We start from the raw sequence: 23,157 nt of genomic DNA, 5'->3' as shown, positions 1-23,157 counted from the left end.
ACTTACAACCACCATTAAAATAGCTCATCATTTGAGCCTCAAATGAAAAATGTAACAGCAGCGCCCAGGCAATCAGTTTTGGTCATAAGATAAAACAACACATCCCGGTTGTGCAGGATAAGAGATGCAGGTTAGAGCATTTGATGAGAGCAGTTGTGTGAACAGCACGTGTGATTTTGGTGAACTTACCAATTGTTTTAGATCACTGGACAGAAAAAGTGAAGCTACTAGACTTTGGTGGTAAAGGAGCTGTGTGGAAGATCACCTGTTTCTCTTTACCGACATATGCTAATTAGCAAATTCCAAAAGTATTTAGCATCAATTAAAAATAATAGCATGCACAATTCTAGAGTAGCTCATGAAATATTACCTGAACTAATAAGCCATATTTGTCAAACATCCATATTTTCTTGCGTGCCTCTTCTGCAGGCAAACCTTTTTCCATCATGGACATGACTATAAGGTTTGCGATTCCAAGAGCAGCCTGTGATGAAAAAAGCACGGTTACTTTTTTAGCGGGGCTGCCTCGATTATACCACAAAATTAAGAGCCCGCTTTCCAAAAAATCTCATCTATCTGCCAAGCTGCCATTTTTAAAATGTACCACTCACTCACCCTCATAGATTTCTCCTTGAAAAGTGAAACCTGCTGTCAATAAATGGATAAAGGCCATAGGAGTTGGAGGTGAATAACAAATGTGATGCAGGAATTCTGACATTTTAAAATCAAGGGTACCATACCCACCCCATTGCCTCCTCACACCTCCTGGGATAAGGGGAAGCAGCACTTAAGCTAAGAACAAGTCAATGTGCATGTCTAACAATCACACCTAAAATATTCAGCACACTGTTCTCCTCGCTTCCCAGTAAAAGTAGGGATGTAAACTTACACAAAAAGGATCAGGTTTCATGTGTACTTGTTGCCACCACAATCCACTACCAACACAATACTCTAAAACTAGTATTACACTAAACATCACGTTAACTCACTCCCCTCATGACTTCTGCTTCATTATCCAAGCCATACAAATCTCTACCTTATAAGTCCAGTTAGATTTTATTTAGTCCACTTATTTTTATTTATTGAATTGTAATACAATTCAATAGCATGCCATCACATCGTATATTTTGCTGAAACCTCTTAAAACAAGCACATTTAAATCATACATTATTCCATTGAGGTAAAAGTGACAGTGTCTCTTTTCTTGTTGCAGCAAAGCGGCAAAATTATGTGGTATGACTGGGGGGGTCTTATCATGTAATACTATCATGATCCCAAAAAGTGGACGTCAGATTCACACCAGTAAACCTTAGCTCAGTCCTGGTAGAATGACAAAGAGCAGTCAGGCTACTTAGAGGAACAGGTGTTAAGCATTTCACAACAACAATATGGACGATAAGTAATTGACATGACTCAAAAGAAATCTGAAACCAATTTATAAAACTAGATCTAATTTACATATACATTTAGACACAAAAGCAAACAGTGTAGGTTCAGGAGAAACTGATATTGATTTTAAAAGCAATGGAAAATTACTGCAGAAATGGCATCTACATGTTGCACTGAAGTCAATAGGAAAATGTCATATGTTGCAAAAATGGATTTAAAAGACAAGTTACATGGAACCCTTGGGGGGCTAAGCTACAGTCACAGCGGCTTTACTTGGCCCATGGTGTCCAGGTGCAGAGTTGTCCTGGCTGTCCATAGTGCTGAATGAGACTTGCCTCATACTGAAATCAATGGCAGGGATGCCACTGGTGGAAAACGACCACTTGGAGGGGAGATGGCCAAGCTGCGGCGGGAATCCTAGCAGGGTTAAGCTAGTACGGGCCCTGGGACCACTCCACAACAGTCAGTTCACTTCAACCAGGTCTGTGGGGTCTGGGTGCAGAGTTGTCCTGGCTGTCTGTGATGCTGAATGGGGCTTGCATTGGTGCTGATTTTACCATACATATGGTGCTGTGACAAAGGGGATGCAAACACTCAGCTGTAAGGTTGTTTCTGATGTCGGTCATAGATGCTGGGCAGTGCTCTCCTCTTGCAGCTCCAAGTTAAGGGTTCCGTCACCTGGCTGGTGACCCAACAAGCCTTGGTAGAGGTAAACACAGCAATTTTCCTTGGAGACATCTGCAGGTCCAGGGGAGTGTGGTGGTGGCCTGTAACTTTGTGGAAGGCTGAACTATGACTCCCACACTGCACTTCACCAACTAGATCCAGGTGGTCCTCGGCAGGCCCGATGGCCACAAATTCTTTGCTTCCAGAGCATCCCTTTACCTACATTTTGCAGAGGACTTGTGCCACCAATCCAAGGAAGACTGAGGGCTCTTCTGCAGGTGTCCCTATGGTTGGGAATGACGAGTTTCAGCAAAGGACAAAGGTTGATCACGCACTTCCCAGTCTGATGCCTCAGGGTCAGAGCTTCCCTATTTTGCGGTGGAGCAGTGGACAGTGTCCAGTTGTACTTCAAGCAGAGCTTCTGTATGTCTTTCCCTGAAAGTAGCCCATCAAATCTGAGGTTCTGGTGTCAGGGGTGTCCCTTAAATCCTGATTTTAGGGGAGACAGGAGTTTGGAGGCTAGTGGCCAATGGGCAGCTAGATCCTACAGCTAACCCGTCCCTGAGGTGACCACATCCAGTGGGACAGGTCACCATTAGCTACCCAGAAGCCTCTATTCTGTCACTCCTAAGATGGCAGGAACTAACATTTAATGCACAGACCTGGCTGTTCACCCTAGAGGTGTGGTCAGCCTGCTGGGGTTGTGCATAGTACTGCATACTTAATTTCCCACCTGTCCACGAGCAAATGTGTCTGGTGGCAGGGGAAGGGCTGTTTTCTTGCTGGAGGACAGCTCAGATGGCTGCAGCCTATGAAGCTCACCGCCCTGATAGCTCTGTTCACTAGCCCGGCTGGGGGCCCAGCTGTTCCCCTCAGCCCTTTATCCTGACCTCTGGGAGCACCCAGGCTGCCTGGCAGGAGGTTAGAACTCTGTCTTGGTGGCAGCAAGCACGGGGAGAAGCACAGGCTGCTCCCACAGCACAAAGGGGGGTGGCAAACAAGTGGGCAACCACTGGTGCGTCACCTGGGGACATGCCAGCTCAACATGAGATTCATGTGGGGGAGAAAAGGCACGTTGTTTGACACTAAACTCAACATATCTAGGCAGTACCATAATGGAGCTAGCAGTCCTGGTCAACTGGGGCTTAAGTCCCATGCTATCCTATGGACCTGCCTGCACTTATAGTGTACCTTAATTGAAAGGATGCTATACAGGCATATAAGCGTGTGCTTACATGCCTTCACCTCAAATATAATGCACCATGCTTCCTGGGCTGCAGAGGTTTTCCTTTGGGGTGTCTGACATATAATAAGGCAGTGCATAGGACTGTGCTAATCATGGTAAGGGCACAGTCAAACTCGAGCAGTTTGCACCACTCTGGTAGTCTGCAATGGCAGGCCTGCCATCGGTAGTTTGCCTGGGTCCTCTAGTGTGGCACAACCTTGTGTTGCAGACCTGGCTACCCCTTTATTGATTATGCCCTGGGTACCATTTACTAGGGGCTTACCCAAGCGCAAAAAAATTGCCAATCAGGAATTCACCATGTCAACATGACAGTTTAGAGAGAGAACACATACAGTGGGGCCTGGCAAGCAGGCTTCATTGCACTTATCAGAGTCTCAAAAACAGCATCTAGGGGTTCGAATGGGGGTAGAAAGTGGTGGGCATCTGCAAAGAGCCCAGTTTTCCTACACTTGTCCGTAATCCCTCTTCTAAAAATAGTTTGTCAGAAACAATTGTGGGCTTCTAATAAAATGCCTGGATTGTTGGGACTATAAGTACTGAATTCTTTTCAGACAAAAGAGAAAAGCCTTTAATCATATGTGGCTTTGTCTGTTGCTCCTTCATTGTATCTAATACGGATCCTACAGCATCTGAAGTTTAAGAAAGAAATTCAGAGACTTAGATATATCCACAGCAGTGGGTGCATATTTCAGCTACTTCTAGAACAGCTGTTACAGTAGTCCTGTTTTTACAGTGGCCCACGCTTGATATAAAAGCTATCATTTTGTTTTTCCTAGTATAGATTCATAGCTGTTTCAGTGCTGCTGTGCACATTTTGTGGAGTCTGTGTTTGTCTAGAGACAAAGAATTTAGGTATATTTTCTACCTTCAAATCGTCCAACAAACGATTTTATTCAGGAATGCTATGCTGATGGGAGATTCAAGAGAAATGGGTTCGCTTGTTAACTCTGCTTCTAACCATCAATCAAATACCATCAATCAAATCAATCACAAATCACATTATTAATTCATGTCTGAGAAAGTCTTTGAAGAGGTATATTTCCACGGGTCACATCAGACTAAAGCAGAGCAGCAAACAGGCCCTGCCACAGTCAGACAGTCTGGCCTTCGCAACTGGTGAGATGGTGGTTATTATTTTTTTTTTTATTGCAAACATATGCCACAAAAAGAAAAAGAAAAAATGAAACACGCCACCACCTAAACATCATGGCTGTACACCCCCCAATAAAATGATTAAATTAAAAAAAATAATCATCATATATATAACTAATTGAAAAGTTACCAAAGTTTGGCACCTATATAAAATATCTTACTACTACTTATAGCAATTTCCTACTTATTGAAAGACTGGGTTAATTTACTATTTTAACTCTAGAGCGAGGATGTTTTGGGACAAGTGCTTGTTTAGTTTCACAGGTGTATTATGCATTTATTTCATGCAGAGATTTATGTAAGGCAGGTATGCTGCCAGTCAAATTGTCAAGTCTATGTTCTTTAGTCTAAGTTTTTATACCAGGTTCAATACTTACACTCTCTAACACTCACCTCCCCTGCTCCAAAAAACAGCACATTATGTTCTGTGATGGGTTTGCCAATAACCTTCTGAGCTGCAAGAAGTCCTGCTAAAGCGACAGATGCCGTTCCTGTAAATGAAAGCAATAACTTTAAAGTTAGCTTTTTTTTTTAGCAGATCCTGAGTTGCATCAGCAGTAATTGTTAATAAAGTTAGAATTTTGCCTTGAATATCATCATTGAAGGTGCAATATTTCTCTCTGTACTTTCTTAAAAACCTGAATGCATTATGGTTTCCAAAGTCTTCGAACTGGATCAGAGTGTTTTGGCCATACCTATAAAACAAAGGAAACACCACGTTTGAAACCCGGAAGAACTTAAAGAAGACATTTGCAATGATAACAAACGTGTCCCTATTTGAACAGATCAGTTTCTGACAAACGTGTTGAGAAAACAATGTATTGGAAAATAACCTTCATGTTCTATAAATGATGATTAAGCAGGCCCTTTCCTTGTACCTATTTATACTTAAACTCTTTTAAAACTCAGGTAGTCATTAGGATGTAGACTGAACAAATAAGAAAGACAGATCCCAAATATTCTGATGCCATGCATGAACAGATAACCCAGTCTTTTTTGTTTGCATTCTGACACTTGTAGTCCTGGCACTGACTAACCTCAGAGCTTCAACTCATTGCAAGATCAGACTGCACCAGCTCCTTCCAGCCCTCCTAACTTGTTATCAAATGTATATTTGTTCATGGTGTTATACTTTTGAACATGCATTTCCTTACTATTAAAAAGCAACACAGTTTCTGTTTGCATTCTCAGCTTCAACATTACAGCAGGTATCTGATTTAAAAAAAAAAACATACTTTGTTATCAACATGCTTAAAAGCGGAACCTGAATCAGACAGAACAGTCAAGTCGCAAAGCTACAATTAAACTATTGGCTGGAATGTCACCCGGCAAAGTGGATCAGGTATGAAGAAAAGCACCTAGGCATATTTATTTAGAGAGATAAAGAGATAGAGGTAGATACAGACAGACAGACAGACAGACAGACAGACAGACAGATAGACAGACAGATAGACAGATAGACAGATAGATTTTTATCGTACACCTTTCTAACTCTTGATACTTCCGAAGATACCACTTATCCTAAAGACCAGCCATCTAGCAGAAGTGACAGAACTCTGAAAATGTTGATACTGGATTATCCGAATGTAGTCAACAGACTCCACAAATCCCTAAGGCAAATGCTAAGTATAAATCCAAGCAGCCAGGCTAAACCTAAAAATGAAAAGTTCAGATCACACATGGTCTGATCTGCAAGCCATGAATTTGATATCAGTGAAGGCTGGAATCACTCTGAAGCCCTCTGCAATAAAAACCTACTGGAAACAAATAGTTGAGCTACCTTTGGAAGAAGGGCCCGCAACTAGTCAACCAAGAACCACTGATGAGTGAAGGAGAGCACTTACAGTCCATCAGCCACAGACTAAGCATTATATGTATGGCGCTAAGTTCCAGAAAAACAAGTACTAAGGCCATTGAGCACCCCATATCGTCCTTGAATACAGAACACCCTAATGAGAAAACGAGTGAGAAAGGGACTATTTTGACAAGCCATCAACTAACAATGGTCACTAAGGTCCCAATGTTGGACGGCACAACAATCACCATACAGTGTTGCACTACCTTGTCACAGTCCTCTCATCACCAAACATAGGCTTAACATCCAATGCTAAACTGAGTTCTAACAAGATGTAACCAGAATTCTTGAAACTGCTTCAGATGGTTTTCAGCATGGACCGGAGGTAGAACCTGCTGTCTTACGTCACTATTTGCTTGCCCTGGTACTGCTGCTGTTACTGTTGTCTCCAAAGTCTGAAGGCAAAAGCAGGAGCTGAAAGCTAACATGACTATATGTATATTTTTACTGTAATCTCTCTTTGGGCTTCAAACCACGCCCATGCCACGTCAGTCACTTACATTGGTCCGTGGGCTTGCCTTTTAAAATCCACTTGCTTTCATTTGTGAAAGGCATGCATACGTCATGCCTTTTCCGGTGTTTAGCCCACCTACACAGCACCGATAAAGTACCAAAAACATACGAGGCTCTATGATTTCAGCCTGGAGTCCGGACTACTTTATCTGTTTATTTTCCATGCAGCGCAATTGCGGTGCATTTTACATAGCGCGATCGCGCTGCGTTTTTATTTTTTGCTTTACAATGCTAATAGCTCTAACTCAAACAAATGCGAGACCTGTTGCATTGAAAATGCTTGTTTACCTTCTGTACTCTTCCCTACTTATCCTTCCATCAGCCTATCTTTGTATCAAAAAGGAGACTCTTAAGGAGCCAATAAGGGAGCAAAGGGTCAATACTTTGATGCCATGATTTAGTACAAGTCTGTGTGATATCACTTCTGCCATCTCTGACATTATGTGCATTGATGTCTATTGTTCTTAGTTAGCAATAGCAGAAGCAGAACTAGGTATGCCAATACATGCTTTAAATGTACTATATTTATGTGCCGCCTTAAAAACTGATTATTTAAATATAATTGTACTTAAAATAGAGTCTGTTGATCACTTTTGTAAGAAATCTAATTGCTGCCTAAACACCAAAACATGTATTTCAAGCACATTCTCCCCTTCAAATACTAACAATCCCCTTTGAAGTCATATAAAATAAATAAAGAACTTCATGCAATAATACAGAATGCACAGCACTTTTGTTTGTTAAAATATATTACCTGTTCTTATTTTGTTATGACAATCTTTACTGCAGAAACATCAGAATAAATAACCTTCTATCCAGGACATCTCCTTAATGCAAAAAATATATCCAAGTCAAAGGCTACCATAAAGTTGACTATCCTTTTACCTGTCAGTAATGGCATCCATAAACTCGTCAATGAGGTCATCATACAGCTGTGTGCGATCCCTCTTCTGGTACAAACCCATATAAAATGGATCTTTTAATAAAGCCTGCAAAGTGAACCAACATCATTATGGAACCTGGGTATAATGAAACTGAACCACTGGAATCATGTATTTTCATTGCAGTTCTTTTATCTGAAGAGTAGTAGCAACTCTTAATATTGTTTGGTTTTGAAATTTCTATGGATGACCACCATCCTGCCCTAATATGAACAACTAGGCTATACTGAGCTCAAGCAACAATTAGATTCTCTGTATTAGGGTATTTAAATCTAATATATTTTTGTAAATGTTTTTTTTTTTTTAACTGTATATCCTGGACCCAGTTTTGTTGTGTAGGCAGGTTACCCCTTGAGTGTCTGTTACTTTAGGATGAAAACCTACAACTTTAAACAAGTTCTGCCGGCAATGATTTACATCAGTGTCCATTAGTGCTTCATGCTTACTGCGCCGTGGTTGCACCTACTCTGTTCAATAGGCAAAAAAGGACACTAAAAATAATGCATGGTACTTATCACGCCATTTGAAGTCCTTTATATGCTCTTTCCTTCCTGTCTGAAATTCTGCTTCAGTTATAGGAGGGATCAGGTTCTTTTGTCCACACATGTGGAAAACTGACCTGAATGTGTAATAATCCCTAATGCACAGGGGCCACCCCATTACCCACCCACTTGCTTGAGTGATTAGTAAGTAGAAGAGTACAATAAGGTAACAGAAGAAGTATGGCAAGGTCTAGAGTGGAAGAGAGAATTATAAAGAACCATTACTACAAGAAGCTGTACTTGTGCTTAATAGATGCCCCATCTATCTAGTCATAAGAAGATTCCTATGTCTATCAGTAGGCATGGAGACACTAAAGGTACAGCTGAAGCTGTGTGACAAGAGTCTGGCTAAATATAAAAAACAACAAGCAAAGAGAGGTGCAGAGGTTCAACACTGGGGGTTTTAGTAGTCTTGAGAGAGAATTAGATATTGGATCAAGCAGGTCACTGTGAAGACTAAGGTACTCCTTGAGACTAACAAAAAAAGAGACTGAAGGAGGCACACCTTGCCTTGCCAATAATTTTATGGATGTAATCTCTTTGTAGAAATGGGCACTGGAGCCCTTGCTAGGCAGTTTAGGGACGGTCCTGCTTAAACCCCCTAACCCCCAGTAATCTTCGTGCTCAACTTAAGTTCCTTGGAGTTCTGTCAGAGACACTGGAGGAGCTACGTTCTCAAACAGCAAATCATATTCCACCTAACACCTGCTCAAAAGGCAACAAGTCAGTTGAGGTACTGTGATCCCAATTCACTCAGGTCTCTTTTAGTCCCAAAATGGTCCATCAGTTTCCACAGTGGAGAAATATGATCACTATAATAGGAGGGAAGACTATGAGATCAAGGTCTGGATGAGTCTATGCACAGTGGGTACTGGGATTATTTCTGGTTCACCTTCAAACCCAAATGCCACATGTTTAAATCATATTTGTGTGGCAAACATGTATCTGATACACAAAATGTGATAAGAGGAATGCTTGCAATTTGTCTAACCACTGGCAATCGCTCAGTATAGCGCCACAAAACCAATAGCTTTTTGCTCACCATGCCACCTCACTCTGGGCCCAGTCATATGCAAATTAACCTTTATCCTGCTCCTCATGGGAACTGTCCTGTCTGAACTGCCATGCCAGGACCTCACTGAACCAGAATTCAAGCAATCTATGGCCAGTTTCGTCCTGATAAGTGCTCATCAGCCAGGTATAGCTTGGTTCCAGTGGGACAGTGAGTAAGGGACCCATATCTGGGCATAGCCCACCCTAGCTAATAGGATAATTAAACACAAAACTAGCTCAAGCTCATTCTGATATGTAGATTTAAATGCTGTTTTTTGGTCAAAATAGACCTGCTGCAAACTGTAGTGGACAAACCGGATCTAATCTATACAACTCAAAGATTTAATCTCACTATGAATACTGTGAGGCTCTCGAATTGTCTACAGTCTGGAGATCTGTTTTGTGAACTTTGACAATCAGAGTACTGTTCCATACAACTAAGTCTATGTGGTAGATGCTGGAATTTTGGTTTACAAGGAGAAACACACATTGCCATTTGCATGACAACTAAGTTGTCACCAAAATGTAAGCATTCTTTCAGATTCTGGAATACTCCAACTATTGTCTTCTACTCCACATTGAGCAAAACATATTTTCTAACCCACACAGAACTATGATACAATCAGAATCCACTGCCCTGTCCATTTCTTCCATATACCGCCCAATTGGGAGTAATTAACATTAAACTTTTTCACACAAAAAGTGTCAAAGGAAGGGCTACCTGGTGGGTTCTGATTTCCAGAATCCAAGTACACTTTCACCCTAAGATGGCAAACACATATGTTTAGAGCTAGAGCAAACAGCCATTGGGAAGACAGTTTGCACCCACAAAGCCATCATTTTGTAGGTGTTTACACCCAATTTTGATACCTATAATGATTGGCAAACATTGGAAAACTGGGTACAAAATTACGCCTGAACACATTTGCAGTTTCACTCTAATTGTAAACCTGTAGAAGGTTCCCCAATGGAAAGTCTGTTGGTTTGGGGTGAGTTATACGGATGTTGGTTCACTAAAAGTTTAGGGGTACTGCCAGTGAAATCACACACCCACTATACACAAAGAAACCAAGCAGTTTATGGCTTGACTACCACTTATGCATCCCAAGAGATTATTTCATTCAAAATCTGTTACAATCATCGCAAGAGTCATCCATTTACTGCTTAACACCAGTGAAGGTCAACATGGCTCTTCATGATCCAGGGTGTGAAGGGTAGCCAGAGAAGTACAAGAGGTTCCAATAGAGAAGCAACCAGAAGAAGCTGCTACCATGGTTTGATGTCCATGGTTAAGGATATGCACATTTCAAATATGTAAGTACAAAAACCAAGATATTTGTGTGAATTCCTAAGAAGTGGTACATTTATAAAAAATTGTAACACTAAATCCAGGACATGTGTCTGTGGGCTTACTTGCAATGAATGGAAATTTAAGGGGAGTGATATTCAGGTACTGACGACCCTACTCAGACAGTATTTCTCTTGGGTCCATATTGTTGAAAAACAGCACACAAGTTACAATTGTATTAACAATGAACAGCTGCACAAATAATTCTTGAAGCTTGGTAATTTATAATTTCTATATTTCAACAGAAATATATACACAACTCTTTTATTTCAGTATGAAGGCAAAAAGTAGTTAAATAATCACAATTGTTTGCTTTACTCTAGAATAGCTCATTCATAGCTCTGTGAAGCGATCAGTGATGACATTCTGACTTCTGCTGATACTGGGGCCATAACACATTTTACTATATGGCAAACCATGGTAGCGGTTTGCTGAATGTTATTAATTTGATTTACATGGAACTTACATTTGCCCTTTGCAAGTGCTGCAAATGTCAGGTGTTACTAATACTTTGGACAGTATGCACTTATTTTAGGCATAGTGATATACCCCAGAAAATGTCTATGTAAAGGATGTCAGGGATGTAGCTTAGATGCATTATTAAGACAAGGGAGTGGGGTCATACCAAAGCAGCTTCAGCACAAAGAACAGTGAAATCTGGAGGCACATGTGATTCATAAATTGGAGACTATACAGAACAGGGTTAGCAGAGTGATACTGACGTTTCTCTTGGATTCTATACACTCTAATAAGATGTCTCTGAAAGGCACGTTATGGCCATAGCATCCTCTTGTTTTGAAGAAATTAGTTATAAAACAGTATCCAAATGCTAGGCATTTTATTAATATTATTTAAACAGTTTGAAGGTGGGAGCATAGGGGTCTCGATTCGAAACCCTGGTTGCGCTGCCATGACCTCTTAGATGCTGTGCACACAATAACTGTCCAGCAGTTCCTTGCCAGTTCCTGTAAAAGGGGAGTGGTGTCTTTATCTCCATCACAATGGAAGGGAGTGGGGGATGAGGGAATAAGGGGGAGTGTAAGGATCTGGAAGACTCCTCAATTGAATCTCTGGACTCCTCAAGAAGATTGTTTGTACTTACAAAGGTGTGATAGGGCAACAAGCACTGCCGCAACATTTACTTAATGTTCTTGTGTTGGGGCCAAGACTGTTATAAAGACAAGTGTAATAAGTGAAGGCAATGCAACATTCTGTGTTTGATACAAAGAATCTACCATCAAAGATCTAAACAACTGGGTTAACAGACAGGTGGAGTTAAGATGAATACTCACAGGATTGTCAGTTCCAACATCGATGCACACAGGAAGGCACTTCTGTGGGCGAATGCCAGCACACGCTGTATATAGGCAGAGTTTACCTACAGGAATTCCCATTCCATACACTCCCAGGTCTCCAAGACCCAATATCCTTTCGCCGTCAGTTACCACAACAGCCTGAAAGAGAACAAGGTTTTGTGAACATGCCAATCAGATGAACCAGATGGTTGCGATTTGCTTAGGTGTGCGTGATGGCAAAGGAAATAAAGGAAGTCTAAAGCACAGCAGACAAAAAATGCAGAACAAGGAATGGAACAACACAAAAATACAGTTGTAGGTTCACACAACAAAAAGACAAATGCACACCAAAAAACAGGCTTGTACACAAAGATTCCTGTAAACAGAATCTTCAGAAAAAGAGGAAGAGGACACTTTGTAGATCCTGCATTATAATAAGTATTTTTAGTGACATGGCTAGCAGGTTGTTTTGATGCCACTAAGAGTAGATTGATATAAGTAAGGTAGGCCATTATCTAACACAATGCCTTACACAAATGCAGCATCCATAATATGTATACTGCATTTGTTTTTAACATGTTATAGAGTACTAATAGAACATTACCTGTATACAATTTCAGCACTTGGCATGTGCCCACCACAAAAAGATATAGCAACCATACATAGGACCTTCAGCAAGTAAGTAGAGTGATATTGATTGCTAGGGGAATTGAGAACAAATACAATCTAATTTTCAAGCTGGATTCCCTTGTCTGTGGTTAAGTAAATGGTAAGATGTGCTCTCTGTGGGTAACTACTGCATCCTTCCTATTTCTAATTTCAAACAGGATCAGTTTGGAGGTCTACGTTTAAATATGGACCACACAAGAGTAGAATTCTTTCTATTTGTCAGAATCCCATATCTAGTTTAACCGAATTTACAGCCTTGAAGCCAAGATGAGCAGGCGCACAGGTTCTCCGGTTAATGATGAATCCTGGTATTGTGGTCAGCAATTCCTGGCTTTTTATCTAACAAGATGTATATTAAATGTGACATTAGAAGTATAACTAAGTTTCACAACCACAACACAGAGTGATGCAAGTGAAAATGTTTGAGCTGTGTGAACAGCTTAAGACAGGCGATGAGCGAAGAACTGCTATCTGCAGGTGAGGGCGCTTACGATAAAGGCACAGCAGTATCCACAAGTGTATGAGAAGGGATTCTTTGGACATTTTAAACACACAGACACTCATGCACACACAATGTCTCGTTCTCCGATCTTCTCTCTCAGTTCTCAGTGGCAGCCGCAGATGTGTTTTGACCAGACTGGACTGTACAAGAGCCCAGTTAAAATGGTCCTTCTAACATCAGTTTTTAAAAATTATACAGCTTTGGAAAGGTTTAATGCAGAGTTTGGCTAGAAAATGAAGTGACACCTCTTCGGTGCATAGATTGTCTTACAGTGGTTAAAGGTAAATGCTCTATAGACTGCTTCACTGGAGGCAGGGCAAACTCCATTGATGAGCTGGACACAAGATAGTTCTTCCTATGAGCTAAAGTGGGCAAACAGGTCCTTCATCAGATTGCAAATGGAGACAGAGTCTTCAGTTGTAAAACATGCTAAAGGCAGCAAAAAGAAACATCATGAAAGCTAGCTGAGCATTTTTTATTTCAGACAATATAGAGGGTATTTTTAAATTACCACTAGAAGTTATCAAAGCAAATATCCCAGTCATGGTGATGCATACATCTGAGCTTATTTCATGTTGTATGCTATTTATTCTTATTCCATTGCCATGGTGCCTTTACATGCAGCAGTCACCTTCAATGTGTGCTATTTGTTTGACCTGTCAGCCTTAGGGTGGTCTTCCCCCCAAGTTTTTACCTTCCTCCTCCATCTTTTATGATCTTGTTTTTGCTGGTATTATGACTCTGCACACTTTACCAATGTTAACCAGTGCTAGAGTGCATGTGTTCACTCCTTAAAATATATTGGCTTATCCCCAATTAGTATTTTCAATTTACTTAGAAGTTCCTAGTAAAGTGGTGCTATGTGTACACAGGGCCTGTAAATTAAATGCTACTAATGGGCCTGCAGTACTGATTGTGCCAGGCCTTTAAGTAGCCTTTTACACTGGTCTCAGGCCTACTATTGCAGAGTCTGTGTGTGAAGTTTTAAACTGTCATTTGTACCTGGCTAAATACATCTTTTACCAGGCCCACACCTTCCTTTCTAATACATATAAGTGACCCCTGGACTGGGCCAGAGGGCAGGGTGAGATGTATTTAAAAGAAGAACATGTACTTTTAAGTTTACATGTCCCTTAAATTCATTTTTTACTACTGCAAGGCCCATCTCTCCAATAGGATAATACTGGAGTTGCCTTATTACATTTTATAAGCGCAATTTCCAAATAGGAATAGATAACTGATTCATGTTTGGTGTCTCTGGAATCCTTATTTATAGACCTTACTAATGGCAAAAGTCAGATTGTTTAATTACATTTCTGAAACTACCACTTTTAGAAAGGTGGCATTTTCTAGTCTTAACCATTTGGTGCCTGTAGCCTGTTTTTGGTTCCATGACTGAGTGTAGTTGGGCTTTATGTATTCTTCCTAAACAGCCACATGCAATGAGAGCTTAGCTATGACTGGATAGGTAATCACTGGCACGATGGGTGGGAGGAAGTGGGCCCAGCCTCACTTACACCTGAATAGGCTGTGTCCTGTCTCCACATAAAGGTCAACAGGACCCTGCATTGTCATTTCATCTAGCTTGGAGCCAGGGCAGGGGAGGTAGGGAATTCAATGAACATCAAAGTCACAGTGTAGAAGCTTTTCCCACATTCCAGAACCAGGGAACCAGGGTACAAAAAGGCTACCTCAGACACCAACTCTTCAGTATACTTCTGGGCCTGCAGCTACTCTGCTGGACTGCTGCTCTACAAGGAACTGCCTCCCTGCTGTGCTGACCTGTTGCCTGCTGGCGTACTGCCTAGGGAAGAAGAACTGGACTTGCAACCCCATCTTGAACCCAGGACCCCAGAGTAACTCAAAGGGTTAGTCAGCTGGCCTCCTGATCTGAACCTCAGGGACATAACAGGCTCCCCAACAGCTCCTGGACCAGTCTTCAGTGAGTTCCTGACCCCAAAAAGGAGTCCCTCAGGGCCTGGACCCTTAGTGCGGCACTTGAACACCTATATTTAAGGTTTTGGGCTCTTTGAGACCACAAACTGACCCGTTCGCACTGGAACCACAGAGCTCACACCAAAAATCAGTGCGAACCGCCATAAGCCTGTCTCTTCACACAGAAGCAAGTTACTTTGTTGATGGCGTCAAAAAACTGTGGGATGGCTCGAACCTCAACAGACGTTTCAGGTGACAAGAGTCTGCATGCGTAGTATTTTCTTCCCACATAAACATTAACCTGAGTTTAGGACCCATAAACAGACCACCTGCTCAGGTCTTTATATGGCACTGACACTTGTTTTTTTAATGAATTAGAATATTGATTTGGGGATGTTGAAAATGACCCCATAATAATGCACTTAGCTGTATTCGATTTTACAAAATGAAGGCGTCATAGTTTCAAATTGTCCTTGTTAAAATGAAAACCACGCAAAGTTTATGGGGATGTTCCCCATGTTTGTATCACCCACTGTGTTGTCAATCCTCTAACGCCTCAACCAAAGACTCAGATTAACGGTGCCTTAACTGTGGTGAAAGTCTGCATATGTAGGTACAAGACTTCAGACAAAATTGGTTACGATTTTGAAACACGCAGACACAAGACAAACTAGCAGAAACACAAGACTGGAATTTGTACCTTAATATCAGTTTCTGGCCAGTTGTCCAGAATTGATCTGATATGACCTCTGTCTAAAATTGAAATGAATAATCCCCTGAAACACAAAGAAATGAAAATGGTTTGTACATGCCATGACTATAAAATAGAAATAAACTACAATATCTTTTCAAGCAATGGTTCTGGTTTCTTAATACTGCTATACACTTAAAATAGAACATCATGAATCAAACTCATTTGTTATGGGGGTGGCTGCTTATTTAATGGAAAAAACTTTAGTGTTTAAAGTGTTATTTTCAAAAGGAGATGTGTGTGTGTGTGTGTGTGCATGTGGTGCGTGCATGTGTGTGTGAATGCTTCACATGTTATCAGTAGCGCTTAATTTGTAAAAGAATGGGTGTTGGTACCCAAAGCTCTTTTAAAAAACCAGCAGCCGGTGCAATTAAATGTCTGCACATGGAATACCAAGGTTGCAGAGATTTTTAACAACTCATACCTCTTTAATCCAATACCAGCCACTCCCTGCCCCTTTCTTAAGCTCTTGCCGTTCCCTGCTTTCCCATTTGGGCTAGTTTTTCTTCCTCCATCATTCCACTTTGTGCTTTTTCCCCCTCTCTTGCTCTTCGTTAATTCCTGGAGCAGAAAAACAAGTGCCCGTGGCCCCCACCAGCAACCGCCTGCTCCAATTAAGTGGTCTTTACAGAAAGGGCAAGGATTTGTTGTGGGTCTGTACTCACTAACCTACTGAGCAGATCTAATGCACATTGATAGGCAGAGTGAGATTGGGCCAGCACCTCTCCATAGTGATGCCATGCTGAGAAAGGTATAGAAGCTGTGCAATGTTTTACCTTGCTGCACCTGATTTTAACACATGTATGTATCCACTTCTGTCAATTGGAAGTGGTAGTATCTCAATGCCTCTTATGAGAGGGAAGGGAAAAAGCAACATGGAAAGTTACATATTGATGAATAAAATTATCAAGAAATATTGCCTTCTTTTTTTATTATGGGTGGTGGGCTCTGAACCACAAAGGAACAGTTACATTCAGATGCTATTCAGTTCCCTTCAGGTCCCGCCTACACAGCACATGCACTGTGCTGCAGCACATATTGTTTACACTTCAGTAGGCTTACAACCCACCCACAGCATACCACTAGTTGTTTTCGTTGTCGCTCTCATTTCCATGCTTTCAATTGCTTTGCTCCCACAGGTTTCCTTTCCTGTATTAGCTCCTACCCGCAGCATGGACAAAGTACTTATATTTTTCCTTGTCTTTGTTCTTCTGTGTCTTTTTGCAACACACATTTTTTTTATTTTAAAAGCGTTTTGGTGTTATTGCTGGACGTGCAATGTGTTTTCCTAATTTTAGCACAGGTATACTGCTTCTTATTGAAGTTGCTTTACCCCATCTGCCATCTCTATTCACACTTTAGTTACTTACACCCACAACTGTATTTCTCTACACCACTCCACTCTATACCATCTACACCCACAACTGTTCTACTCTTCACCACTCTACTCTATGGTACTCTCCTCTAACCCACTTTATTCTCCTCCACCTCACACAATGCCACTCTACTCTACTGCACTCTACTCTCCGGTGTTCTAGGCCACTCCACTCTATATAATGCCACTGTACTCCACACAATGCCACTAAGTCACTTTACTCACTCTACACCACTTCACTCTATTCCACTCTATGCCATTTCACACTACACCACTCCGCACCACTCTGCCTCTCCACTACGCTCTCCTCTACACCACTCCACTAACATTTAACCATGCTGAAACTCCTGGTGGGCTCCCATGCTCAGACAACTGACCATGCCTGCAATCTCAGCATTATCATCGATAGCAAACTCACTTTCAAACGACAGATAAATGCCGTGGCCTCCTCCAGCTTCCATGACCTCCACCTGCTATGGAAGATCTTCAGATGGATCCCCATCGAAACCAGAAAAACGGTAACCCAAGCCATCATTACCAGAAGACGAGACTATGAAAATGCCCTCTACATCGGACTCCCCATTCGACTCCTCCACCGCATCCAGACCATCCAGAAAGCAGCAGCGGAGACTCATCTTGGACCTAACCAGGCGGACCCACATCGCCCTCCCACCTGAGAGGTCTCCACTGGCTGCCTGTGCAGAAGAGGTGAAAATTCAAGGCCCTCACGATTGCATACAAAGCCCTCCACAACATCGGATCCAATCTCATCGACCACAGACTCTCCTTCCACCGTCCCTTCAGGGAGCTCCGATCAACACCCGTGCCCTCGCCCAAGTCCCAAGACTTTGACGCAGCCACAGTGGAGGGTGCACCTTCTCCTACCTCGCTGCCAAGATCTGGAATGACCTCCCCCCACCACCTGCGGACCACACACACTCTCATCGACTTCAGGAGAAAGCTCAAAACATGGCATTTTGAGGAGCGGCTACCAGCTCGCAGTGACAATCCTCAGCAACTGGATACCTCCCGGGGTGATAAGCCATGCTTTATAAATCTAATGATTGATTAATTGATCAAATACACTCCTTCGCTCCTGTCCTTACCTGCCATTATTCATCATGGCTTCTCTCTCCCAAGACATTTTACATGAATATTCAAAGACTAAATAAGTCACTTCAGATCTTAAACACCCTTTCCTACATTGCAAGCCTTTCTAAAACTATCATCTGATCACCACATTTCTAAGAGTGTATATATATTGAGATGTGTCACTGGTGAGGAGTCATGGGTGGAAGCTACTATCAGGTTGTTGGGTATTGTTGGTTGTCGGATTATCATCCGTTTTGCTGTATTCTACTCCAGATGCTGTACAACGTCCTTCATATCCTTGATGTCAGGGTCATCTGTTCCGCAAGTTCTCTGAGATCTTCCAGATTATTGGTAGAACTGACCATTAATCCCAACGGATTCTCATTTTTATGGATACACTGGCAAGAAGGCTTGGCAAGTTAAGTGATTGCCATGGACATGAGTTTAAATTCCAGCAAAACGAGCTTGGTTCATTCACAGCCTTTTGTTAGATAATAGTACACCTTTATACTTACCTACTTACTTATTCCTACTAATCTTCCATGGGTATGGGACATTACCCAGAACTCCCCAGCCATCTCTGTCCTGGGCTTTTCTTTCAATCTGACTCCAGGTGTAACCCACCTCCTCACAGTCAACCACGAGGCCTTGGCGACAGGTGCTTTTTGGCCTTCCTCTTTTCCTTTTCCCTTGACGGTTTCAGGTCAGGGCTTGCCTGGTGGTGTTTGATGCCAGTTTGCGGAGGATGTGGCCTATCCAGTCCCAGCATCTTTTCATGATTTCTTCATGCAGGGAGTTGGAAAGTCTGCTGTCATGGGTTGTTGTTGTTGTTGATGGTGTTTGGGCAGTGGATATGGAGGATTGTCCTCAGATAGATAAAGGTCTTGACTTTAGGTTGGTGATGGTCACTGTTGTCCTCCAAATTTCTCCTCCATGTAGAAGGACCAATTTGATGGTGGTGTTAAAAACTTGATCTTGGTTTGCAGGGTCAGATCCTTGAAGCTCCAGATCTTTAGCTGAATGAAGGCAGCCCTTGCTCTGCCGATTCTTGCCTTGACGTCAGTGTCTGTGCTGCCCTGCTTGTCTATGACACTACAGGGGAAGGTGAAGGCCTCAGCTTCTTCCAGTGCATTAACTGCAAGAGTGATTACAGTTGTGTTGGCCGTGTTAGGCTTCAGGATATTGTCCCCCAAGGAAGTTGGAAGTTGAGACCAAGTTGTGCGGATGTGCTGCCGCATTGTCAGTCTTCTCTTGCATGTGCAGAAGGGTTTGGGAGAGTAGGGCTAGGTCGTCTGCAAAGTCCAGGACATCGATCAGCACCCAAGGGGTCTACTGAATCCTATTTCTTACTCTTGCTGTGGAGGCCTTCATGATGCAGTCTATGGCCAGCAGGAAGAGAAAAGGTGAGAGCAAACAACCTGACAAACTATGGTATTTACTTGAAAGGCTTCCGTGAGTTGTCCTCTATGGATTATCTTGCATGCCATTTCCTTGTAAGAGTTCCGGACGTTATCTGGCACACTGTAGTGGTGGAGTATTTTCCAAAGGGCCTCTCTGTCTACATTGTTGAATGCCTTCTCATAGCAAGGTCACCCTTTTTGTGGATCTTGATGAGATATCCCTCCTTCCAGTCTGGTGGCACCTTTAATTCTTCCCAGATCCTTCCTAAGATGAGGTAGAGCATGTCTACTGATGTTTCAATGTCTGCCTTCAGTGCCTCTGCAGGTATGTTGTCAGGTCTTGCTGTCTTCCCATTTCTCAGACGTTTGATGAATTGCCGTATTGCTTCTTTGGTTGGTCTGCTGCAGTCGATTGGCAGTCCGTGTCAGCTCCTGTAAGTTTGGTGGAGACTGCTGCATGGGCTGGTTCAGCAGATCTTCAAAGTGCTCTACCCATCTTCGTTGTTGGCCTTTGTTACCCATGATTATTTTCCCAGCTTTGTCTTTAATAGGTATTCCTGGCATGCTATAACTGCAGTTTCTGTGCTTTTTTACAGACTTCTTTTAACTTTTCATGGCTTGCTGCTTTCTGGGTTTTTGTGGCAAGACCATCAATGAATATTCACTTATCAGCTCTTAAGCTTCTCTTTGCTTCCTTGTTAGTTTTGCTGCAGACAAGCTTAGATTAATCGATGGTCTTGCCATAGGCCTGGCTAGAGAGGGACCTGGTGCCTAGGAGTCTGCCTAAGGACTGGGACTGTATCAGAGACCTGTAGTGACTTACTTAGCATCAAGAAACATTTGGCACTTAATCATTTTTCGAGAATCATGACGGGTGGTAAGTTTATCCCTGGACGGGAATCCTCAGTAGGTAGGATTTTAGGTGATTCTCAAATGTTATTTAATTTGTAAATGTAAATTATCCACAATGTTGTCCTGGTGCTGAAAGGAATTACTACAAGAACACTGCTTACAGCATGCACAGGTGAATTTGAAATAGTCTGCAAAATTTCAAGAACTCCTTCTGCATGAATGGCTATCTGGAGGTCATTCCAAGTCTGAGAGGTTAACACAGAAAAGCCCTGGCATACCATGAGCAATATGTTAAATTTTGGGATGCTCATCAGATGAGCATACTAGAACAAAGAGGTCTAGAAAGCAGATAGAGAGAGAAGAAAGAAGTGATGTGGTTGTTAAGAGAGCCATATATGGCACTGTGACAAAAGCATAAAGCTTTGACGATACATCATGTATGTATTGGTACTGGTATTTCTGCTAAGGCCTAGGATAAATTGAGCAGTCGCATGCTTCATCAACTGCAACTTGTAAAATAGAAAAGGTAGATGTTGTCCAAAGGGTAATTACAATAATCTAACCTGCTAATGACAAAAGACTGAACTAAAATTTTCCTCAGAGCTTTTTCCCGTACTGAAAACATTTTGGGAGGGCTACCCGCTTACAAATTATTATTCTAATTTCTGAAAGGCATCAATCAAAAACACAGATTACAGTGTAATGTGCACTCTGACATACACACCATGGTTACTCCTGAGCTTTGAGAGTGGATATGCATGGTGTTGATTGATGTACTTGTTCTCCATGGTCTATAACTTATTCAGTTTCATCTTTCCAATCTCCCCTCAACTTACGCTTCTTCTAGTATCCCTGGGTTCAAAGGCTGGAACAACATGTGGGGGCAGGGGCCGATAAAGGCTGAAATATTAATACAGTGTCCCTTGCTGTATAGCAATGGGAAGACGTGAGAGCGGCCTTTAGCAAGGCTAGTGTACTTGGAACCTCCAGCTCACGACCACCTGCTCTTGCCAGACGGGCAGGGGGAAGGGGTTAAGGCAAAGGGCATTTAATTTTTAGCACTGAAGGAGTGGATTTTATTCTTCAAAATCCCCCTGTTTGCAAAGATTCAGAGTTTTTTCCCCCCACAAATGCTACACCAATATTCTCATTGTTTGCGGGGTGTTAGCTTGCTGAATCACAGTCAACCACAGATTATAGGGGAGGGCTTTTATTATCAGGTTATGCAAGTTATTTTACAATATGCTCAGTTACTACTTCCCAGGATTCATTCTTTTCCTTGAATTCAGTTTCCAGTCTCAGCTGTATAATATCAATATTTACATGTGGGCCTGTTTTACTTCCCGCAGATCACAACCAAATCCAGTCCTCTTGATAAAGGGTTTTCCTTGCCCGGAGCCACATCAGTTTCAGATTCTTTTCCCCTTCGGGGTTAATCTTTTTTCTTCAATCTCAGCTGACATTTTCCTAAATCCTGCTGGGGTTAAAATCCTTGCACTTGGAAGAAAGAGGGACTTCAGGTAAGGTGTTGTCTGACAGCTTGTATCCATCTCTACTGGAGAAGCCCTGGATTTTAAAGTTATTAGCTCCAATTCTTCTCCTCTCCAGACCTGCCTCCTGTTCCTGTATTAGTAGTGTTGTTTGCCAAAGGCCCCCGTAATTCCTCCTCCATCATTGGTTTCTCTTTCCTGGAGCCATGCCCTCTTTAAAACTCCACCTCCCACCTCCTATGCCACAAGGTCAGTTATGGCGTGCTTGGTATTCTGCCAACTTCCTGGATGAAATGTTCCCCTGCACAATGGGTTTTGATGTCTCAGGTAAGTGAAGTCTCTTTGTTTCCTTGTTATGACCTGTCGCTGTTTCCTGCATCTTGTGTATTCCCTTTTCTCCCAATATCTGAATGTAAATTCTCTCTCTAACAGTGACCGCCTAACCCCTTGTTAAGAGACACCATGTCAACCATGGAGGTCACCATTCCTGGTTTTCCCAGGATCTGAACCTGGGGTGGCTCTGTTAACTCCATCTACTTACACCAGAAGTAGCACTTTTAGGGTTACACATCCCATTTAAAAAAAAAAATATATATATATGTTGATTGGTCTCCGTTATCAAGTGAGAGAGGAATACATAAGAGCTCTGCACACTGAGGGATTGCAGCCAATTAGGTTATGCAGTTGCTGTAACACTGAAGAACATTGTGGAAATTTAGAATATGAGAATGTTTCTTTATTTTTTCTAAAATGTTACCGGCAGTCATAAATGTCTAATGGACAATGTAGAAAAATTCTTATTTTTTGCATCGATCCATATTTATTTTTATTTTTTTGTTTTTTTACTGTATTTACTAGTACATTTTTACTGTGGACACTCGGAAGCCAGTAAACACTCTAAGTGCATATGCTTTGACCATTGAATCAAGACAATAAGTAAACTAACCCCAACTGGTTTAGTTAATTTTTTTAGTAAGGCCACAGTATATATGTGAAAATTACAAATTACAAAAGTAGCATAAAAATTAAATATAACATGTGGGCCGCAGCATGCCTTTCTATCACTGACATGATATATTTAAACATTGCTT

General features: G+C 41.9%; 1 protein-coding gene across 3 annotated transcripts in view; it reads right to left on the bottom strand.

Annotated features, from left to right (window-relative positions):
- ME2 (malic enzyme 2) overlaps positions 1-23,157 on the bottom strand; it is a 123,408-nt gene that overhangs the window by 54,540 nt on the left and 45,711 nt on the right. For all 3 annotated transcript variants that reach the window (XM_069219360.1, XM_069219286.1, XM_069219309.1), the window contains exons 5-10: positions 15,807-15,882; positions 11,998-12,159; positions 7,707-7,810; positions 5,039-5,148; positions 4,847-4,944; positions 371-484 (exon numbers count right to left, since the gene is read on the bottom strand). In XM_069219360.1, the coding sequence (XP_069075461.1) occupies positions 371-484; positions 4,847-4,944; positions 5,039-5,148; positions 7,707-7,810; positions 11,998-12,159; positions 15,807-15,882 (664 nt within the window). The remainder of the gene's footprint in view (positions 1-370; positions 485-4,846; positions 4,945-5,038; positions 5,149-7,706; positions 7,811-11,997; positions 12,160-15,806; positions 15,883-23,157) is intronic.

The sequence above is a fragment of the Pleurodeles waltl genome, chromosome 1_1 (genome assembly GCF_031143425.1).
Source record: "Pleurodeles waltl isolate 20211129_DDA chromosome 1_1, aPleWal1.hap1.20221129, whole genome shotgun sequence".
NCBI lineage: Eukaryota > Metazoa > Chordata > Amphibia > Caudata > Salamandridae > Pleurodeles > Pleurodeles waltl.
The sequence above is the reverse complement of the archived record's forward strand: the minus strand, read 5'-3'. Positions and strand labels throughout refer to the sequence as shown.